This window comes from Poecilia latipinna, unplaced genomic scaffold (genome assembly GCF_001443285.1).
Source record: "Poecilia latipinna isolate Pla-1442-1.1 unplaced genomic scaffold, P_latipinna-1.0 Scaffold65, whole genome shotgun sequence".
NCBI classification, from domain to species: domain Eukaryota; kingdom Metazoa; phylum Chordata; class Actinopteri; order Cyprinodontiformes; family Poeciliidae; genus Poecilia; species Poecilia latipinna.
In genome coordinates this window covers 152,916-174,098 of record NW_015112681.1, presented here as the reverse complement: position 1 = coordinate 174,098, position 21,183 = coordinate 152,916, and the positions used below count along the sequence as shown (strand labels likewise).

At 39.2% G+C, this 21,183-nt stretch overlaps 1 protein-coding gene across 2 annotated transcripts in view; it reads right to left on the bottom strand.

Moving 5' to 3' along the window:
- The window catches only part of LOC106964115 (sodium-driven chloride bicarbonate exchanger-like), a 36,916-nt gene that overhangs the window by 4,845 nt on the left and 10,888 nt on the right, over window positions 1-21,183 (bottom strand). For both annotated transcript variants that reach the window (XM_015059403.1, XM_015059411.1), the window contains 15 exons: window positions 17,074-17,155; window positions 11,573-11,716; window positions 11,161-11,299; window positions 10,907-11,067; window positions 9,736-9,924; window positions 8,765-8,853; window positions 8,355-8,512; window positions 8,180-8,267; window positions 6,140-6,286; window positions 5,539-5,639; window positions 3,547-3,721; window positions 2,911-3,044; window positions 2,512-2,757; window positions 2,139-2,244; window positions 1,817-1,978 (listed from right to left, as the gene is read on the bottom strand). In XM_015059403.1, coding sequence (XP_014914889.1) covers window positions 1,817-1,978; window positions 2,139-2,244; window positions 2,512-2,757; window positions 2,911-3,044; window positions 3,547-3,721; window positions 5,539-5,639; window positions 6,140-6,286; window positions 8,180-8,267; window positions 8,355-8,512; window positions 8,765-8,853; window positions 9,736-9,924; window positions 10,907-11,067; window positions 11,161-11,299; window positions 11,573-11,716; window positions 17,074-17,155 — 2,121 coding nt within the window. The remainder of the gene's footprint in view (window positions 1-1,816; window positions 1,979-2,138; window positions 2,245-2,511; window positions 2,758-2,910; window positions 3,045-3,546; window positions 3,722-5,538; window positions 5,640-6,139; window positions 6,287-8,179; window positions 8,268-8,354; window positions 8,513-8,764; window positions 8,854-9,735; window positions 9,925-10,906; window positions 11,068-11,160; window positions 11,300-11,572; window positions 11,717-17,073; window positions 17,156-21,183) is intronic.

The following is a 21,183-nucleotide window of genomic DNA, read 5'->3' as shown; positions in this document are numbered from 1 at the left end:
TCAAAACTTTTCAGTGATCAAGAAAATTCATGAAATGAATGTCAAAATATGTATTTTTTTTCCTAGCAAAAAATTGCCTTTTCAAACTCAAATTTTTAAATGATTTTTTCTTTTTTTTTAATTTCTGAGATTCTGAGGTTTTTGGCAAAAATGTATTCCTTTTACTTCTATTTACAATGGTCGAAATATGCCATCGCAGTTCTCAGCTGAAAACTAAGGAAAAAAATTATTTAATAATATCATTCTATCAGATTTGTTCCACTGATTTTTAACTATTAATAGTATAGTACTGAAGTTCTGGAATTTTTTCAATTTCTTAATTTTCTAGTAAGAGAAACAAAACAAGCAAGACTAGCAAAAAATAAAGAGCAAGAAAAAGAATAGTTCTTTTAAATCAAAAGAGTGACATTCAAAAAAATCCGATGTTGCAGCATAAATATACAGAAATCCATCAATAAGCGTTCAATATTCTATCTGCAGTGTTACTGCAATGTAACGTTCATCACCACAAGGTGGCGATCAGACGACATGCTGTAGTGAGCCAACATCACCCCACACGTTACGCTGATGTGTGTCATCTCAATGACAACCCATAGAAACTTAGCATAGAATGGCCACACAGACTGCAGGGCTCTCGCTGTGACCCCAGTCAGCCAGTAGATGGCAGTGTATGCTAATGATGTGTCAGGCAGTTTCTGTATTATGAAGATTTCAAAACTAAATGGAGGATTATAAATTAGTGAAGTTGGTTTCATTCTGCAGCTGGCAGGCCCTTAAAAAGGCCCGTTGTGTGAGCAGAGAATTGATATTTTAAAACGATGGTGAGAGTAGCCTATTTTCCAGATGGAAGTAAAGTTTGCATTTTATTTGCAAACCAAAGTTCAAGAGTTTAGACAAAGATTGGAGTTGCACAGAATCCATTTTGCTGGATGATTTGATTTCATCTGCTGGTTCTGGTCCATCAGGTGTTCTGAAGTCTTCATGCTTCTTTCTGCTGACAAGGCAGATTTCATTTTCCCAAAGGGCTTGGTACCCAAACTGCCAAAGAGACTAAAATCTGGTTCACTGAACATGACATTACTGTGGTTGAAGAGTTAGCAAACAGGCCTGAGAAAATCTACGGATTATTGTTGAGAGGAAGATGAGTGACAGCAGATGGCACAGAAATTAACACATTTCTCAGAAAAATTAAACGTGTTTAATTTTTTAAAATTGACCTAATATTGTAATTTTCTGAGACACAAAATTGTTTTTTATTCTCTAAAATTCACTATTGCAAGATACAAATGCTTGACATATTTCACTAGATGTATAATAAGTCTATATAATATATGTTAAACTGTACTTTTACTTAGTAATGGACAATAAGTTAACTTAATCTTGATTTAATGTTGAGGGGAAATATAAAAGTGGCTCGAAAATAGAGCCCTGAGGATCCCCAAATGTATGTGTGATTATTTTCAGATAAAATTGCCAAAATAGTCCTTGACTGCTGTTTTACTAGTATTCTGCTCTGAAATCTCATCAAACAATATTTTAAACCAGTAGCATATATTAAATGATGAGTTGAAATTTCTGGGGTTTTTTACACATTTCTTAAAGATCTGGCCATCACATACTGTTCTTTTGCATTTACAAGACCTCAGACTTAACTGTGGGTGTTTTTACACCTTATAGTCCGGTAGACTCGGTTCAACTGGGGAGCAAAATTGCATTTGTTACATTTTGTATGTCTGTGGCATACTGTCTAAGCCACAGAGACTAAAACTCAACTCAAAATTAACAAAAAATATAAAATGATTGTCAGTTTGCGCACCTTGGTGGGGAAGTAGCGGCTGAACTTGAACTCCTTCAGGAAGGCTGACATGAAGACTGTGGTGAAGAAGAGCACCACACACCAGAAGAGGACGTCTGGGATGTAGGGGCCGTGGTGGCCACAGGCGGGCCCCTGAAACTCCCCATGTAACACCTCACACTCCTACTGGCCCCGGTGTGAACGGAGATGATGATGATGATGGATGTGGTAATAAAGGGCAAAGAGACGAGGAAGACAGTCGTTGAGGAAAACGATTTACAGGGATGTGAAACAGCATTTGGCTCAGTGGAGACATTCTTGTATAAATAAATGGGTTCTTTACCTTGACCTCCAGTGAGGTCCAGTTGACCTGGGAGACTGTAATGTTCCTCTCATCCCAAAATTGCAGGGTCTCATTGCTCGGGTCCCTAGGCTCAACACAGCTACACCTGTTTGAGATAAAATAATCAATACGCTTTAAAAAGTCCTTTTCTCACATTAAAATCTCCATTTACTAGTAAAGCATCAACCACAAACTGTCTCCTTTACCACTAAACCAAGACATAGCTGCGGTACTTTAGCATGTTTTGGCCAAAAATGCTGAGCTAAGTACACTCTGCAGATTACATATGTAATCTCTTTGTATAGATTTAGAACTGAAGATTACTGGGATCATGTGCTTTCTGCTTTGCCACCTACAGGACAGAGACACTTGCCAGTACTGGGTGAGCTTCTGCAGGTCGTTGTGTTTGTTGACCGGATAGTGCACCCCCAAGTGAATCAGCTTCTCCAGGGCCTCGTAGATGAAGATGATGCAGATTAGTGCGGCGAAAGCCTCTTCAGTGAAGCGAGTGATGTAGCAGACAAGCGAGCTGGCATCTGTGGCCACCAGCAGCAGGCAGAAGAAGGCCGTCCACAGCCCAATGCAGGTCCTCAGGGAGAGGTAGGACAGGCCATATTCCCTGAAGCGCACACACACACACACAAGAATAAAGCACCAGAACTGGCAGAAGCTAACATGCAGTGTTTTACCAAATGAAGTGAAGGAAGGAAGAACAAAAGAGAAAGAAACGAGGACTGATGGAAACAAAGGGGTAGAAAAAGAAGAAGCCTACTTGCAAAACTTGAAAAGGATCTTCTCAAAGACGAGGACGGGCCCAGTGCTGCCCAGGATGGTGAGGGGCTGACCGGCAAACAGAGAGTAGGCTATCCCGGTCATTGAAGCCCCAAACAGAGACTCGATGGCACTCTGGAAGAACCGAATCCAGAGTTCTGATTAACTTAGTGACACCAAACCTTAGAGGTTTGAAGGGACTGTTATTTTTCATTACATGGCATGTACAAACATGTTAAGGACAGCTAAAAAACATATTGAATATTGGGAAAGAGTTTCACATTTTTGTTACTCATTTTAATCATTTTGATGATTATGACTTAGTCAAAGTCTGATGCATCTATTCCTAGCAAATATTTTCCTTCCACTCATCTTTCTGAACATGCTGTAACTTCGTTGCCGTATTGTAATTTTCTATATAGTTTCACCTCCTAAAATGAGTAAAAATTTTATTTATTTTCACAAATTATACAAGAACATGAAGGGATCGAATCAGTGATTTGTCAGTAAAAAAAGGTTATATTTTGTAAAACATAAATAATAAATGATATCTGCTCATGGTGGCTGCTGACACTGTAGATTGTAAATCTCTGATTGGTGCATCTCTCATTTATAGACTTTGGAACTGGAAACTTACCACGCGGCCCTCTGTGGCTTCGCCCAGGAGTCCTCCAAAGGTAATAACAGGTGACATGCAGGCGCAGTACAGGAAGAGGAAGGAGGCCAGACACTGGAGGCTGATGGCGTCTGTGTAGTCTGAAAGGTAGTGAGGGGCTTTTCGCTTGATGTCCAAGATCATTCCACCAAATATCCTGCAGTGACACAGCCATGTTAAAGGGGTAGCATTGTGCATTTTCCAGGCACATAGTACCATTTAAATTCCTTTAGTGGTAAAGGAGACAGTTTGCACTTAAAGGCAATTTGAATTTGTAATTTGATGCTTTGGAATTGGGCCTCTGTCTCTTTAAAAACTCCTGCTCTTTCTGAAATGCTGCCTTCAGGAAGTCATCACAACATCTCTCCTCTTATAACCCTTTAACTAGGTTTCTACCAGCGTTGTACTGAGAAGTAGCTCACATAATGAGTTTGGCTAATGTGCAGCTCCACCAGGTGTTTGCTAATTGCTAATGGCTAGTCTGAAGGAGCTGAATGTGGGAGTCACGAGCAGATAGTTTGCATCCTTAAAATGAATCAACTAAAGGTGAAATTAGTTATTCTAGGCTCTTTGAAAGAAAGTGATCTGGCTCCATTCAGAAAATTATGGTTATGTTTTTTGTTTTTTTGGGTTTTTTTTTTGAGATTTCAGACTGTTGTAAATCCTCATATACCCGTTTATGACACAATTATTAAACAATACTAAAATCAGCAGCAATTGGGACAATATTGATTCTAATTATGTTTGCTGCAAAGGTGCCAAAAAGTAGTTTTTTTCCCCCCCATTTATAGAAATTTGTAAATTTATAGTAATGAAAAAGCATGTACCAATAGCCTATCCATCCCTTTAATAGAGTTAAATCAACCACACACCAACAAAACTCCATTATCTTGCCTGCTAAAGAGTGTCACAACATACCATTACTACAAACTGTCTTGATCAATGAGTTCTACCATTTCTTGCTCTATCAGGTGAGCAGTAGCGGCTGGTAAACATGTTAGCTCATGGCAGGTGGCCGTAGCCAAACACTAGCTCTCCCACTTTCAGTTGATTCACCAAATTAAACATCGGTAAACAAAGCTGGAGTTGCAAAGTGACCCCATGCTGGGTTTGCCTCTGACAACTGTGTTGCATCAAACTGCAACGGTGAGGTACTGTCGGAGCAGGTTGCCGTGACAACATTGGGTGGGCTGCTCTGCTTATGTGAGTCCTAAGAGCATGGCGGAAACGGCAGTGGCTGACCAACAAGACTGAGCTTAAGGTTCAATCATAGAAGCAAAATGTGTGCAAGCGCACAAAATTTACTCCAAAGCCTAAAATCTGTGACAGTAAATGGATCAACGTCTCATTTACCGACATGACATTAGACACTAGATCTACTTCTGAAGGTTTTATGTGAGTTTTTCTGAGTAACTTTGGGGGTTGAGGGTTAATGGTACTAGAACTACCAGAGGAAGTTCAGTGTTTATTTGTTTAATGTTCAATTTGGGCTGGATGATAGATTTTAGTTGCCCATAATCAAAGAGTTTGTTATTTTTTTCTATATGATTTACCCCTTTACTATTCTAGGTGGAAAACTTAAGAGGCCTTTTATTTTGAAGAATGTCTGGATAGTTTCAAATGATGAGTGTGAATTTAATGCAAAGACAACTGAAAACAAAAACAAACATATGGCTTCATCTGGAGAAAAATGCTACAACTCTGAAATCCGTCAACGTCTAAAAGGAACGTTTTTTCTTTATGGTCTAATAAACGGCAACCAATATGCAATGAAGTGATATTAAAACAACCTCTGTTTTGAGCAGTGAAGAATGACATTCCCCCAATAGGATAGTCTGCATACTAGACAAGCTAAATTAACAGTTTGGGAGCAGCGAAGCAGCTAATAGGCGACAGGAAGACAGGCACAGAGAATAGCTTTAAGAAGTGACAGAGTCTAAACGGTAAATTATTCCGTTGGTCTCCGGCGCTCACCTCCCCGTACGCTGGAGCTCAGGGCCACCATGTCCTCCGTGCTCCTCAGACTCTCCAAGATCCGTCACTCCGTTGGGAACGGGGGGGATCTTTCGCTTTTCCTGTATGGTAAACATCACTGTCAATCAAACGCTGGGTATATGCCAGCTTTAAAGTGCAGCCTAATTTGCCCTATGACAAACACAAACAGGCACAGCAGGGCATTTCAACTGGACATATAAAGGCTGCAGTTAAAAAGAAAAAGTGCTCAGTGTCCTACAGGGGTGTTTAACGTTCAATACAGATTTTTTGCTTTTAACAAATAAATACAAGATAGAAAAATTATGTTTCTGACAGTCTAAAATTTTCACATCATGTACAAATGATGAGAGCGTTAAGAGACGTTTAGTTTGTTGTGACCCTGACTGTTTCAGAAAGAAGACTGTCACTGTTTTTGAGTCTGATAAGCAATTTAAAGAGGTCTCAAAAGAGTTTTAACCAAACAGAAAAGAGTAGACAATTGGGAGATGTTCAAAGTAGCTGCCATTCTATCAACTTCATCCTGAAAGCAGACTGCAAGATGCTAAAAGAAGAATCCAAAATTGCTACATTTTGAATTTACCTGAGAGGGAACATTCTTCGGCGGCTCTATTCTGATGGAGGGGTCCCACTCGCCGGGGGGCAACACGGTCACCTGATCCAAAAACTCGTCGATTCCTGCCACCAGGTCACTCCTGTCTTTGGCCTTATAGGCGACATCATGGAAAATCTGTATTTTTGACATTAAATATGTATTTTCGTTAATGTGAAAATGAGCTTCGCAATTACATATGACCTGATCAAAACAAAATCCAAGCTTTATATCTACACAGTTTCATCCACACAAGATTACATAAAATAGGTCTAATTTTTCTCTCTACTAAATATTCCACTATCATCTGTTAGTGGAAGCAATTACAACAGCAACTACAGACAGTGGAAGGCCATGCAAAATCCTAAAGTGGGGTCACAGGATGCCGAGGGAATGAGAGCGTAGAGGTCACCAACTTTCTGCAGTTAAGAGCTTCAGACCATGAAAACTTTGTTTGCACACTAACAGTACACAGAAAGCTTCATGTAATGGGTTTCCATGGCAGGCCGGCTGTATCACCGAGTAGAATCAATGGAAAGTGCTAGATGCAGTGGTGTGGAGCATGCCGGTCCTGGACGGGATCGGAGTGGAGGAGCCAAATCACGCCTCTCCATCTGGCAATCGGATGAAGGCATCAGGGTTTGGCAGTTGCCAGGGGAACGACACTTATCTGACTGTGTTGTGTCAAGAGTAAAGCTTGATGCAGACTAGAGGGGATTATGGCGTGGGGCTGTTCTCCAGGATTTGGACTGGGCTTCTTAGTTCCAGTGAAATAATCCTTAATGCCGCAGCATACCAAGACAATTTGGCGACAACAGTTTGGGGACAAACCCTTCCTGACAGTAAGACGACTGTCCACCAGAGAGCAAAGCCATCCACATGAAGACATGAACAACTGGGAACTTGACTGGACTCCACAGGGTCCTGCCACATCCCTGTGGGACACCTTTAGGATGAATCACAGCAGGTGATGCAGTGTGTGATCTCGATTCCTTAAAGTACAGTTTGTGATCTGTGAAACTGTTATGCCATTTGTTTTCCCCAATATTGCAAAAGTTTTTTTCTCATCACATTCTCACGATTAACATTGTTTATTATCTCATCTGGAAATCTGGATTTATTGCTACACCCCTACTACTAACCCGTCATAATTTCTATAGGCCACTGAAAATGTCAGACTCAGTTCAATTCAAATGATTCATCATGTAAGAATGTACAGAATACAGAAAACTATTGTCCACACACACAAAAAGCTAATCACTATGTTCTGTAGGTTAACATCTGTAAAGTATTTTTATTTTTATTATGGGTCAACTGTCAACACAAAAAACCCATTTGGCACAGACAATGATGAGTAACTACAATGAAGTAGCTACTCATCATCTAAAAAATCTAGAATAAGATTTTTTTATTTAAATTATGGGAATAAAGTCATAATATTAGCAGTACCAGTACAAAGCTGTTTTAATGAGTGCAAAGCTTCTAGTGAGTTATCAAGATCTGTCGGGTCATACAGTCCAAGATTCTTCTGTTGGCACAAACATTTCAAGGCCCTTAATAACTGGATGATGATGTTAAAAGATGAAGTATTTCATAATTTCTAAAACTGATACCAAGGCATAACTTCAAAAGATGCTCAACATTCTTTATTTTATCTTTTTGTGGAGGAGGAATTTTCAAAAAATTATTACTTTATTCTCCTAATATATAATCTTATTCTAATTTATTATGACTTTTTTCTGGTAATACGTTTTTCTCATATTGTGTCTTTATTCTCATAGCATCTGGCAATCTGGATTTATTGCTATACCCCTATTAAAACAGGTAGAATTATGACTTTCTACTCATTATTACAAGTTTGTTTAAAATGAAAAAATATTTCTTTATTGCTTATAAACTATAAAATATAGCTTATAAGCTGCTTTTTGGGTCTTGACTACACAGTTGCTACAAAACGCTTTGTTGAGAATAATAAAACATAAATACATTTTATTCTAAATAGATTTCAGTTTGTTTTTGGCGATGCCTCACCTCATCAGTCATCAGGGTAGCAATAGATCGCCCAATTTCATGATACTGGGGACCTTTACCCAGAGGTCCCAGGAGGATGAACAAGAACCTGTGCAACAAAAGCAACACGTTCAGACCTGACATGAAAAACGGCGTCTAGAAGAGAAACCAAACTGCAGGACTTTCAGTCGATCACCTGGTGGTGATGGGAACTTCGGTAAGGCCGTTGAGCAGCACAGCTGGAGACAAGCGGACAAAGGCCACCACTGGGCGGTCCAGGAACTCCAGCTCCCCAACCAGCACATTGGACGCCTCCGCTCCAGGAGGGATCTTCTTCATGAAATGGAGGTCAATCTGTGACAGATAGAGGCAAACGGATCAGGCATTCTGTAAACAAACATAGAATTAAGGTAGAATCTGAATGGCATGGCTAAAGAAAACACTGTCTGATGCCATTTGACGCCAGTCAGGTTACCTTTGTGAGAAGCTGCTGGTGACCATTTCACACACGTAACCCCAGACTGGTTAAACACACAGCTTGTTATGTGTTCGGCTCTCACCGGCCAAAGACAAACAAGAAGAGCAGTAGTTGTTCTGCCTGCTCACCTTACTGAAGTCCACAGCACTGTTTTCTCGACTGACGTCCTGTTTGGCCTCGTTGTTGGACGGCTGGGACTGCGGTGAGACCGTTTGGCCTATCGGAGAGCAGGAAAATAATATCAGCTTTCACAAGAACTGCTTTCCCAAACAGAGACACCACTGGGAAACGGCGCGCTACAGTTACAGCCTCTGGAAGGCGAGTACGTTTTGCCCTCGCTGTTGCTGGATCTTTATTGGTGAAAACTAGTGAGAAAGCCCAATATTTATGTTTTATTGTTAAACCATCTGATAAATACTGAGTTACAACTTGTAGTAGGTTTTGAGTTTTTTTTATAAAATCAAACTAAGCTTCTAGCACTTTAGTGTGGATGTCGGTGGCCTAAGGAACATTGTAGACTTAAAACATGCATCAGCGTTGCCTCCATGTTGTGAGTAATAGTTTTGTCAAATAAATAATTCCTGCAATAAGATGCCCAGCAGACCTGATTCTAGCTACAAGGCGGGTCACACTCATTTTCATTCTGGGCCAAATAAACTTAATGAATCTTCTCAAGGGCTGGTTGTGCCAGAACGTATGGATAAAACCTATTAAACTGCTAAAATATTAATAAACAGCTTTCTCTGCAGCTGATAAATCATAATGAACATCTTTTCACATCCAGGATTTCACAGGTTTTGTGTTGTTAATTTAGAAATATTAACCACACAACAAGACTTTTTGTTACTTGCCACATCGATCCCATAATGCAACTTGACATTTAGTAAGGCTGAGGCAACAATGTAGCAAAAGTAAGAAGTACTGCCACCTGCAGGTGGGAGTTAGTCACTTAAACCCAATGTTTTTGACCATTTTTGCGAAAAATTTGCAATGAACTCACAATTGACATGTGGCGAAAAGTGTGACAATAAATATAAAAACAGGTATTTGACTATCGACAGCTCCGTGTATGTGTGTGTGCGTGCGTGTGCGTGTTTACCGTTCTTGTCCATGGAATGAGGCTCGGACTGCTTCTTGCCAATGTCAGCGAAGGAGCGTACGATGGGGATGCGGTTGGCCAGCTTCTTGTGGTTTTGGTGATGGTGCTGCTTGAGCAGGGCCTCACGGATCCTCTTCCGGGCATCCGGACCCAGAGAGCCGGACCCCTCGTGCTGATCCAAGACCATATCTGACAGATAAAAGAAAAGCACACATTACGCAAGAAAAATAAATAAATTATGGTCAGTTATAAAACTGCTTCCCCTGGCTCTGCATGATCAGCCAGCAACACTAAGCTGATCATACCCAAAAAAAACAGCAAACAAACAAAGAAAAAAAAAAAAACTGACCCACTGTGGGTGATTTAATTGTGCCGGATCAGGTTTTGTTCAGGCGATTTCTGCAGCGGCGCAGATAAATATTCTCTCCCCGCAATGACCTCAAAAACACACCGGCAGCTCCGTGATGTCTCCTGCTTTGATTTTATTTAGGTCATTCTGACTGAAAAGTAAGATCATTCTTATATCAACAGAGTTAATGCATGGGGGGAAAAGAAAATAGGAGCAACAAAAGTGAAACCCTACTGACATGTAGCTGCAGCAAAGACACCATTAACTCCACTTGTAACATTGTATTTAGTTGGTATTTTATGTGAAAGACAAATGCAATGAATTACTAACTATATACGCTTTACAAATAAAAATAAGTATTTGTGTTCTATGATTCTAAATATTCTAAATGTTCTGTCAAACTCCACTTTTCCCCATTTTTGCCGCAAAATACTTAAATCTCTGTTTGATTTGAATGGATCAAGTCTGTGAACATCAGCGTTTAAGTGTTGCCTCATATTCTCAATCAAATTTTAGGTTTGGACTTTGACTAGACCATTCTGACACATGGATGTGCTTTCATCTTAGATATTGTATTTTTAGCTCAGTGCTGAGGGATCAATAGCTGGATAAAATTCTGCAAATTGGAATTATGAAAATAATTTTTGCTTATTGGAAACACCAATTTCGACAACTTCAAGTTTTTTGATAAAAATTTTTGAGGCGGTTTTTCGGCCGTATCAAAATTAAACACGGTGTAATTTGTGGTTCTGATAAAATGTGAAAAAGTTCAAAAGCGATGAGGAATGAGACAAAGCCACCAGGTTCGCCTGCGGCGCTCACCTGCGATCTCCTCCAGTGAGTTGGCCCGCATGTCCAGCATCACGATGCCGTTCATGATGCAGCTCCGCAGCTCAAACAGGCTGTGCAGAGACAGGGTGGCCACGTAGGGCTTACTCCACCGTTCGCCGCCGTCTTCAACATCCTCTTCGAACTTCAGCCACCTGGAAACAAGTTCAAAGAGTTGAATAATGCTTAAAAAAAAATCTCTTTCCACCTATTTTCAGACAGACAGAAAGCGGATAAAAGAAATTCACCTAGCCGTCTCTTTCCATTCGGCGTCCTCGCCCTCCCTGAGGCAGATTTCGTCCATCTCAGTGAACAGGGCGTGAGGGATGTGCTCTTCGTCGCCATCCTCTGTGCCCAGAAGGAACTGCACCCTCTGAGCTGGAGTGTCTATGCGGCAGAAGTTGATGGAAAAAAAAATGAAAGAAAAACAAACAAAAAAAGGATTTCACCAGTATTTCCTTGGAGGATGGACATTTGAGGTACCACATTCAAAGAGCTAAAGCTAAAGAAGCTGGCTTAAAGAAGCACAGCATACTGAAAAAAAGTTGCTACGAGGACACAATAAGTTATTTGAACATAAAGATTACAAAGATTTCCATTTAAATAGCTTTGAGTTCCCAGCGTTTCTGAAGTTCAGCTCTACACGTCACTATCACTTACTATATGAGGGGGATTCTCGCCCGTCTTCCCCTGTGGAGTCCCTCTCCTTGGACCTCTTCCTGTGTCTGTGTCCATGGTGACGGTGTCGACGGTGCGACCTCCGACCCAAGGGGACGTGGACTCCAATGTAGAGAGTGCGGTGACCTGAAACCAAGATGACCAATCTCAGAAGTTATAACATTTTGATATAGATTCATAACTTCTTTTTCTCCCCTTTAGCTTTGATCAACATGTTAGGTTAGCGTTGGAGGCTAGCTCATTTTAACCATAATATTCCCTTGAAAAGTAGATACAATATAGAGGAACTAGAAAGATAACCATAGAAAAAACAGTGATTATTAAATGTTAAAATAATTTAAATGATCACCTTTTAGAAAAAATTGGAAAGAAAATACTACAAAATGTAAGTTATTTGACATAAATTCCAAACAATCTTTACAATATCATCAAATCCCACTCTGATTTTGTGCTTACCTAATTAAAAGTCCATATTGTTAAAAACTACATAGCCTCTCTTAGTAGCATGTAGCAGTAACATTGGTGCACTCTATAGTTAAGCTTCAAAATAAAAGTCCGTTTTTCAAAACAAAAGTAGGATATCAATTATTTTTTTGATTGGACAAAGAGGTCAGAGGTCATTTCTGGACTGAAAATTGTCTAAATATTATGCACATTTTGTTGGCCTTTTCCTTAATGGGAAGCGCAATCTGCAGATTGTGGCCGCCACGATTTGTAACTTGAGCAATGTGTTGCCTGTCATGCTTCTCGCCCATATTCAGCGTGTGAAATTGCTGTCAATCTGCTCCAGTTTCAACTGACAGTGAATAATTTCTCAGGAAAAGTGTGTGAATTTTTGGCAGCCAAACAGAATTTGGCTTCACTGGAAAAGCAAAACAACGAAACAAAGTCAATTTGGACAATAATAAGTGAGGGTCCAACATTCCCATGAGTCAACTGAACTGTTGGATGTACTATGTGCCACTTTACTATTAAATGCTACTTTAGTTTCCAAGCCTTAATGTATTTAATATGACTGTGATGATACATTTTGCTAGATGATAAATTGCCCCAGAAATTATTGTGATAAATGATAATATTGTTGCTCTATCAGTAAAATAATGATAGTAGAATAATTCATTTTTGCCCTCTCAAATACTATTAAAACTTGTATTTTTAAAGAACACTTCAACTGGAAGATATCTTAAATATCCAAAGCAAAACACGACAACCAAATATTATAAATAAAACAGAATTTAAAAAAATACACACAACTGAAATCATCAATAAAATAGATTAAGAAGTTTCTGAAAACAAAACTACCATGAATCATCTGAAGGGACATTATCAAGATCATTTTCATTTATCATCCGAATAATTGACTGATTGCTTATTGCGACAGGCTTAACTTTACTGTACAAAAAACAAGCCTATTATATCATTTATTACTGTAAATGTCTTTTATCTTTCATACTTTTCTGAAACCTTGAAGTTGTTCATGTCTATGCCTCTCAGGATTCCCAAGACTTGACACTGAATGTACATCCGGTACTCTGATATAAATAAAAAAATCTATTTAAGACACGTTCATAGCTTAAAGGTGGAAGAAAAAAGTGATTGGAAAGATGCAAAGAAAGAAAAACAGGCTCTGAATAATGTAGTAATGTCTTTCCGTAGATGCCATGTCATCTAGCAAGCAGGCATGAAGCCTCAATTAAAGGAGAGAATGGCTGCCTTCAGGCCTGCTGTGCTCGTAATGAAAGCCTCCTGTCCCCTTTCAAGAGAATGAAATTGATTTTGAAGATTACCACCGTAATTGGAGTCATTTTCATTTTGGTATAATACAGATAATGAATGTCGTACTTTGAAAGGACAAGGCGCAGTGCGAGGATTACAGCCTCGTTCTCATGTCTATGTGGAGAAACACACATGAGCTTGCATCCACAGGGTGAGCGTGAAGAGAATCTGAGCTGACTCTCTCTTCTTTTATTGCGGTCGAGCAACGGGGGCCACCATTTATTTCTCCCTGATGGCCCTCGGCTGTCTGGACAAAAACAAGGGCACTAAACATTACCTTCTGCACTATACTTTGAGGTACTACTAGATGTCATTTTAAAAACATGCAACACTTTAGTTGCACTTTTCAGTTTATTGCATATACTCCAGTGAAATTTGTGGTTTAGGGATCCACTCTTTTTCACTTCTGATACCGTTATCCAATATTGGATGTTTAGTATCAACCGATATGGATCCGATACAGGATCATGGAGCTGAATTGACTTAAAACATTTATTGTTTTTTTTAACACAGACAAATTAATTGCAAATTTATTTGATAACTTTGTGTCACTACAATATACCAAGCTTGGTCAAGCATGAAAATACAACACAACTTTAATTTGTTCAGTCAGTGCAATAGGAGTATAGCAGTCAATGGAAAATAAGTAATAAAGAAATTGAAGCTGATAACAAGAGGTTGATGACTTTGGTCAAACATGTAAAAATAAACTGCAATAAATCTTTGAAATGGTTCAGAAAGTGCAACATCCGATCTAGAACTAATAAAGATAATATCGGATCGGTGCATCTCTAGTTGAACTGTAACAAAATGTAGAAAAGCCAAATGCACTGTGCAAGCTCGACAGCAGCAACTGATGATGGCTAGCTAGTTAAGATATTTGATCACCGTCCGAGTCTAATAATTTCCACCAAAACGGCAAGAGTGGCTTAGTTTGCGTTAAATAAGTGATGAGACGGTGTAACACGGTATTACTGAGTGCAAAGCACCGCAAGCACAGGTTTAGAGTTTATCTGACCCAGATTTTACAAGCCGCCCCACCTTCTTGTTTTATTACTGGCTCAGAATGCAAAAGGGTTTCCTTCTGAGCTTTAAGCAAGAATAAATTATAAAAACTTGCAGCTATTCTCTCAAAAATGATGCTGAATTCAAAGACTTGTTTAATAAAGAATATGCCTGACGGATTACTTTCCAGGGTGAAACTGTATCTCTACTTGCTTGAGCACAGTTACCTCACAATCTCAAGGGACTCCAGAAACCAACAGGAAGGCAGAAATAGAGGTTAAACGAGATTATGTACTACGTCAAAATATATTTGTCACTTTGACAGGCTTGATGCTGTCAGCGCATGTCTTACAGTAGATGGACCTGTCCAGAGCAAACTGCTCTTAGCGCTCAGTAAATTATGCATGTGGGAAGCAATAGGAAGAGGTTGGAAAGTCACTGTGTGTGCAGCAAATTTTCCTAACCGCGTAGTTATGAACCAGATCAGAAGTGATGTAGAGGAAGGAGACATGATGGGAGGGTTTTGTATGTCAGTGAGTCAAGACTTGTGTGTGGTGGGCTTTATAAAAATAGCTTCCCTCTTCCAGGCATGACCAACTGCTGATGTCATATGATGTTTCCTTTTTTGTCTCTTCCTTTTTGTCCCCCCATTCCCTACCTAAGCAGCTTTTTGTCCATCAAAGCTTCAGTTTACACGGTAGTTTGTGGTTTGATTACAACCACTTAAGATGAAGACACAACGTTTTCAACAGTCTTAATTAAAAATCTAGAAATGTATGACATCCAATTGATTTTATGGAAACTCAGTCAAATTAAAGGATATGAAGAATGTTCATATTGAAGAGTAAAAGAGTGATTCAGCTAAATTCAACTGAATGTTCATCATAAAGGGAAATTGAGCTAGTAGATGATATTATTGGAGTCTTAAATCATCAAACTAGACAACTAGGCCATCAGAAAAAAGCTGAAGAAAAATGGCGAAAGATGAGAATACTGCAACTTGCTAACCATTAGCTGCTAATGACGCAAAAGCTTTCTGCTTTATCTTCTCCTGTCATTGCCAAACTAAAGGGCTACTTTACAGGTTTTTAAAGTTTAGTTTTAAAATGTAATACACTTCAACCAGTCTCTCAAACCGTGGTCCCCCGTCCACTGGGGGTCTGTGGTGCCCCTAGTGGCCTGCGAGGACTGCATGCAAACAACCATTTATTTGTTTACATACAAAGTGCAGTGCTACAGTTAGCTTAGCAAAGGTTATCTTCAGGCTTTTGTTAAAAGTAAAGTACCAGTGGAAAGTTTCTCAGGGTGAGTTCCTTTGCCACAGGCATGTGGCTGTGCTGAGTGTGATGTGATGACGACAGAGGCGGTGAACATAGCAGCACCCTGCGCTAACTAACTGCATCTTAACACATAAGTAGGATTTAATGTATTGATACTCGTGGATGAAAAATCAATCATTTCTGAGGAAGAAAATATCAATAAATATCATAGAATCGATAAAATTACACAGCCCTAGTCCTCAGCCTGAAAAAGTTTGAGAAACACTGACTTAGATCAATCAAACCTGAATTAAATTCATTAAAAAAAAACTTTCAACCTGTGTAGAAACAAAGACAGAATAATTTTAGTGCTTTTTTGGTTTCGGAACCAATTAATCGAGGCCAAAAATAACCATTTTTGGACTTTTCAAACCAGGACAGGAATAAATGAAACCTATTTTACTCCATGTTTTTCTAAACCCAGCATGATGCATCATCTGTTACATGAGCTGGATTTCATTGTAACATCCCAACCAGAGTGTTAGAAACAGCATGGGGCTGCACCGCTCAGCATTCAGATAAAGAACTTCACAGAGAACATTTCTCAGTGTGACGATAATGTTTGTCACATTATCTGTTATGCTTTTTCAAAAAAAAAAAAGTTTTAGAAGAACACTTTATGCTTTTCACACACAAAACAATAAATCATAATTTAATGCAGTGCTGTGAAGCCGTTTGGCTTTACTGTTGAATTATAAGTGACGGTCTGCGGTGCTGAAGATGTTCTGACACTTGATAAGACCTGGATGATTCATCAGTGCACGTGTTTATTCAGTTTATTTGCTTGATTTTAAAATCTGTTATCTGAAACGTGTGATAAAACACACACACACGCACACACACACACACACACACACACGCGCGCGAACCAAATACTTTTTTCACAACGATTTATGAGGGGCTTTAACTAGACAAACAGAAGCTCCTTTATAGGCTTTTAATAGTCTGTTTTGAAAATATATCAGTGATCCTATTTTAAGCCAATAGTGACACATAGTAGTAATTATGACGGCTGTAAGCTGATTTATTTTTGGCGTACACTTTGACGTCAGTTGCTGCGTTAGAAGCAAAAATATTCATTACAGCACATTTGCAGAAACTCAATGTCACAAGTTTAAGTCTTAAGATCTGAAAAAAATGGAAGAAATCTGTAAGGAGGCAAAAACTTTCCCCACTCTCTTTATGATTAAAAATAGTAATTAAAATGATAATTGTGCTCTCCTATTTGCTTCTGAGAAGTCTATAAAGTCCAGGGTAAATCTTTTGTTCAATATCATTTCAAACTTTTATTGCTAGTTGTTATTTTTCAATCGCCTTTTAATAATTACCAAACAAATATATTTGGGAAACCTTGTTACAAGAAGCATCATGTAAGGCAGTTACCTTCAAGTTCTTCCTTCTCAAAATTGGTGTTGAGCATAGAACGTGTTCCCCCGCGGTCCAACACCGCCTCCTCATCGGTCCTCTACAGGAGACACAAATTCTAAGTTATTACTCAGCATATGAATCATATTAGTAATGCAACACCTAATGCGTTAGTGTTTATATGTGGGATGTAGTGATGTGTAGCACTTCTCCCAAAAAAAAAATAAAAAAAAAATACTTTAGAGAAGCATTTACTTCTTCATTCAAGTAAAATAAACATTTTCAACAAGATGCTTAAGGTGGTTACATAAAACCACCTACACACACACACACACACACACACGCACACACGCACGCACACCTACACACACCGGCTGACTCGGCCCAACCCACCCAGACTACCTGCAACATAAAGCTTACATTCACGGTTGCCACGACAACAAGGGACAACCAGCCGTGATATGGAAGGAGTCACGCTCATATTCGAAGTACCAGAATAGACATGTTGTAGACGGACGCTTTAAAAACAGAATGTGCAAGTTAAATTCTTGCAACGTTTCCTTGGGAGTTTATATACAGAAAAGCTAATTATTATTTACATTATTAAGTTATTATTACAGTAAATGGAGGTGGAAGGTATAGGAGTCTCTCATCTCAGCCAATTACACTGACTGGAAATGTTTCATATGTTCCCGTCTCTGCAAGTGTTTCGCATAGGAAGATTATTGGTGATGCACCGCCTCCGCTCTGTACTTCCTTTGCAAATATACAGCAAGTGCCAGAGTGACAATGGTTTAAAGCTTCAAAAAGTATCATTTTGAAATGTGACGTTTTATTAACGCTGAAGTTTTCCTCAGATGTCAAAAGTTCAGTTTGGTCTAAATTTAAACACCACGTCCAGAATGTCTGAAGCACAGGTGGAAAGTGTACGACTAACTGTGCAATTGAACCTACACCATTTTGAGAGCTAACCATTAAGTTCAGATTTTCTTTCCCTTTCTAAAATAATTGTGACCATAAAGCATTTAAACTCTATTTCTAATCTTAATTTTATTGATTAATGTTATGATTTAAAAAAAAAGGGGGGGGGGGTATGAAAAACAGAAGTATCCCATCTGACAGGTTAGTGTGCCGTTTGATATGTGTTTTCACTGTGTTTTCTGTTTATTTGTTTAGACAGAAATGTGGAAGAATCCAGAATAATTTGTATGCAGTTGTAGTCATGTCAGCAATTACAACTTTATCCCTTTTATTGACTATTTTCATAATATTAACAGCCTTTAAGCCCAGACCACTGAGCGCTAGCATCTCCAGACCATGTACCTAGGTATAAACAGTTGTCATGGTGACACCACCTACATCGCTTCACTCTGTTTTCTTTTGACTTTGTGTGTCTTATGAGATGAGAGGTAGCTAACACAAAATATTAAACATGCACAGAAAGCAACAAAGAAAGATATTAAAGTTACTTATGTTTGTATTTCTGCCCATATTAGGACTTTGTATTTACGTCCATTTATTTTAGTAACTGGATTTATGCAAAGCTAGACATTTTAAATAATCTTAACTGTTACTAGTCTATTCCTAACTAACTTTAACCAAAACTTGGTTCAAATCAGTCCAGCAGTCTTCAGAAGAGTAGTAAATATGTCAGAAATGGTCCTAAATAGAACATCTAAACACACACACACACACACGCACGCACAAGTACAAACATGTGAGAATCAAGCCAGAGCTGTAAAGGAGAGTGGACAGATGCTGACATACTTACTGTAAATAGGAACATGAACAGAGGAACTCAATATTCTAACAACGGCACAAACATGAGGGCAGCTTCATTTTTCAAATTTTGTCGCCCTACAACTCCAAACTGAAAGATAAGGTAACGGCAGCATCGTGCTGGGGAGGATGCATCTCTATAAAGAGACAGAGAGGACTGGAAATGGGCAAGGGAAGAACATTTGTGTGGCCCAAACAAAGTCCAGATGTAAATCTAGATGAAAATCTAAGTCATAAGTTAGAAACTACAGTCCACACTCTCTCTCCATCCAGTCTGATTGAGTTTGAGTTATTTTACAAAGAAAAAGGGAGAAAATAATAATATTAATGTAGGTGTGAAAAGTTGAGACATCCTCTGGAAGACTTGCGGAAGTAATTGAAGTAAGATGTTTGTTTCACTTCAAGATTAGGAGTCATTATGAGTTCTAGCACATAAAATCCCCCAAAAATACAATGTTTGTGGCTGAAATAGATGAAAGGATAGAAGTGTTTTCCCAAGGTATTGGAAATTCTAGCCCAGAATCTCCAGAACATTTCGTTTTCTGCTTTGCCATTTTGCCAGTGCATTTTACTGCAATGAAAGTAATTAGTGCAGAGAATAGGTTTCATCTGTTATGAAGCACTTATTTCTTATTTAGAGTCTAGTGAGTTTGAGCTACTGAGCAGAAGGATTCGAAAAGTCAGGAGATGCAAAAAGAGGAGGCTGCCAACCACCACAATATAAAACATTTTCCTGGTTCTCAGATTTGGAACCATCAGCCAACAAAAACAAAAAAAAGTTTGCGGATTTTAGAGGTTGTACAGAATGGGTGAAACAAAATCTAATTTTGGTGGTAGGCTGAGGAAGTTTTTTGGGCCGGATCAAAATTTATTTATTTAGCAAAACTGCAACAGAAACAGTTTTTGTTTTTAATCACACGAGTCACATGATCAACAACAGGACATTACTACCGGCACAAACCACAACAGGAAGTAGTTAGAGAACCACAGCACGGCATTTTTCATGACTTACTGCGTGAACAAACCTAGTCGTGTGTGATTCTAATCGCGTTCCTTATTTAATTGTGTTTTTTCTACATTTGTTTTGCGCACATTTGTAATGGAAATGCAGCTTTTGCCCTTATTGAGTAAACTTAACTAGCTAGCTCTAATATCAGTGTATTATTATTTGTGAAGAACGTTTGGTTATTAAAGAAACTTGATTATTATTATGGACGCATCTTGTGAAAAGATAATCACCCCCTTTCTCCATGTGACAACAAATCCCATTTACTGCTAGCTGTATGGGACCTTCACATTTTCCATTACTTTCTTTTTTTTTGTCTCTTTTATAATTTACTCATCTCCTAGTAACCTCCCATTAAATGAAATAAAGACTGACATCCAATATCCCTGACTGATGCTGCACCCTTCCCTTCTCTGTCCCACACAAAGCTTTGACAGATGAGCCAGAATCTCCTCCCTGCAGGTCCCGGCTTCTATTTATAGGCACCAGTTTCCTCCGCCCAATGCCGCTGACCCCAGACCAGCAGCGTGCCGGCTCACCAATCTGGGCTGAGATTAATCTGTGAGCAGTTATGACGGGATGAAACCTCATCTCCGACCGCTGGATGGGCGACGGAGGGCCCAATGCAGGGAGGAGAATTAATTTTGCTGCTTTTCCCGTTTGCTCGTCGCTCAGCGATGGAGATTTCAGACCGAATGGGAGCACTGGGCATGTGATCAGGACTCCAGGGGAGGGGGGGGGAGGCGGAACAGGAGGGGCGGAAGAGGGATGCAATGAACAGAATGTAACATGAACCGAATTCAAGCGCATGACTGTTTATCCTGAAATGTTTTGCGTTCTCTTTCCAACCAGCTCATGTATTTCAGCATAAACCTCTTCATCAGTATGTGATGAACACGTGATGCAGATGATCTAATGCATACTCATATGTGCAGGCTGTGATGTGATGGGGAGGAGCAGCGTGGATGAGCGAGCAACACGGGCTTCTGGAAGCTCTAATGTCACAAAGTGTTAAGTGTTAAGTGTGAGTGTACGTTTATGTACGTGCATGTAGAAACGTGTATGAATGCTTGTGCCATGATGAGAGCCGAGCGTCATCACTTCCTGAGGACAACTGACACTGAGCTGCCTCTGATGAACAGAAAACCAAACAGATATCTAGTGTATTCCCTGGTTTTGAATGTGTTTAATTTGGATTTGTGGTGCATAATTGTGATTTTTTTTTTTAACCAGAAATCCAACACCGAACCTTGAACACACCATCCTATGAGAAAATACTGTTGAAGAAGTGTCACAGTTTGATTCTGATGCAAAATTATACTTGACTACAATCAATCTGCTTT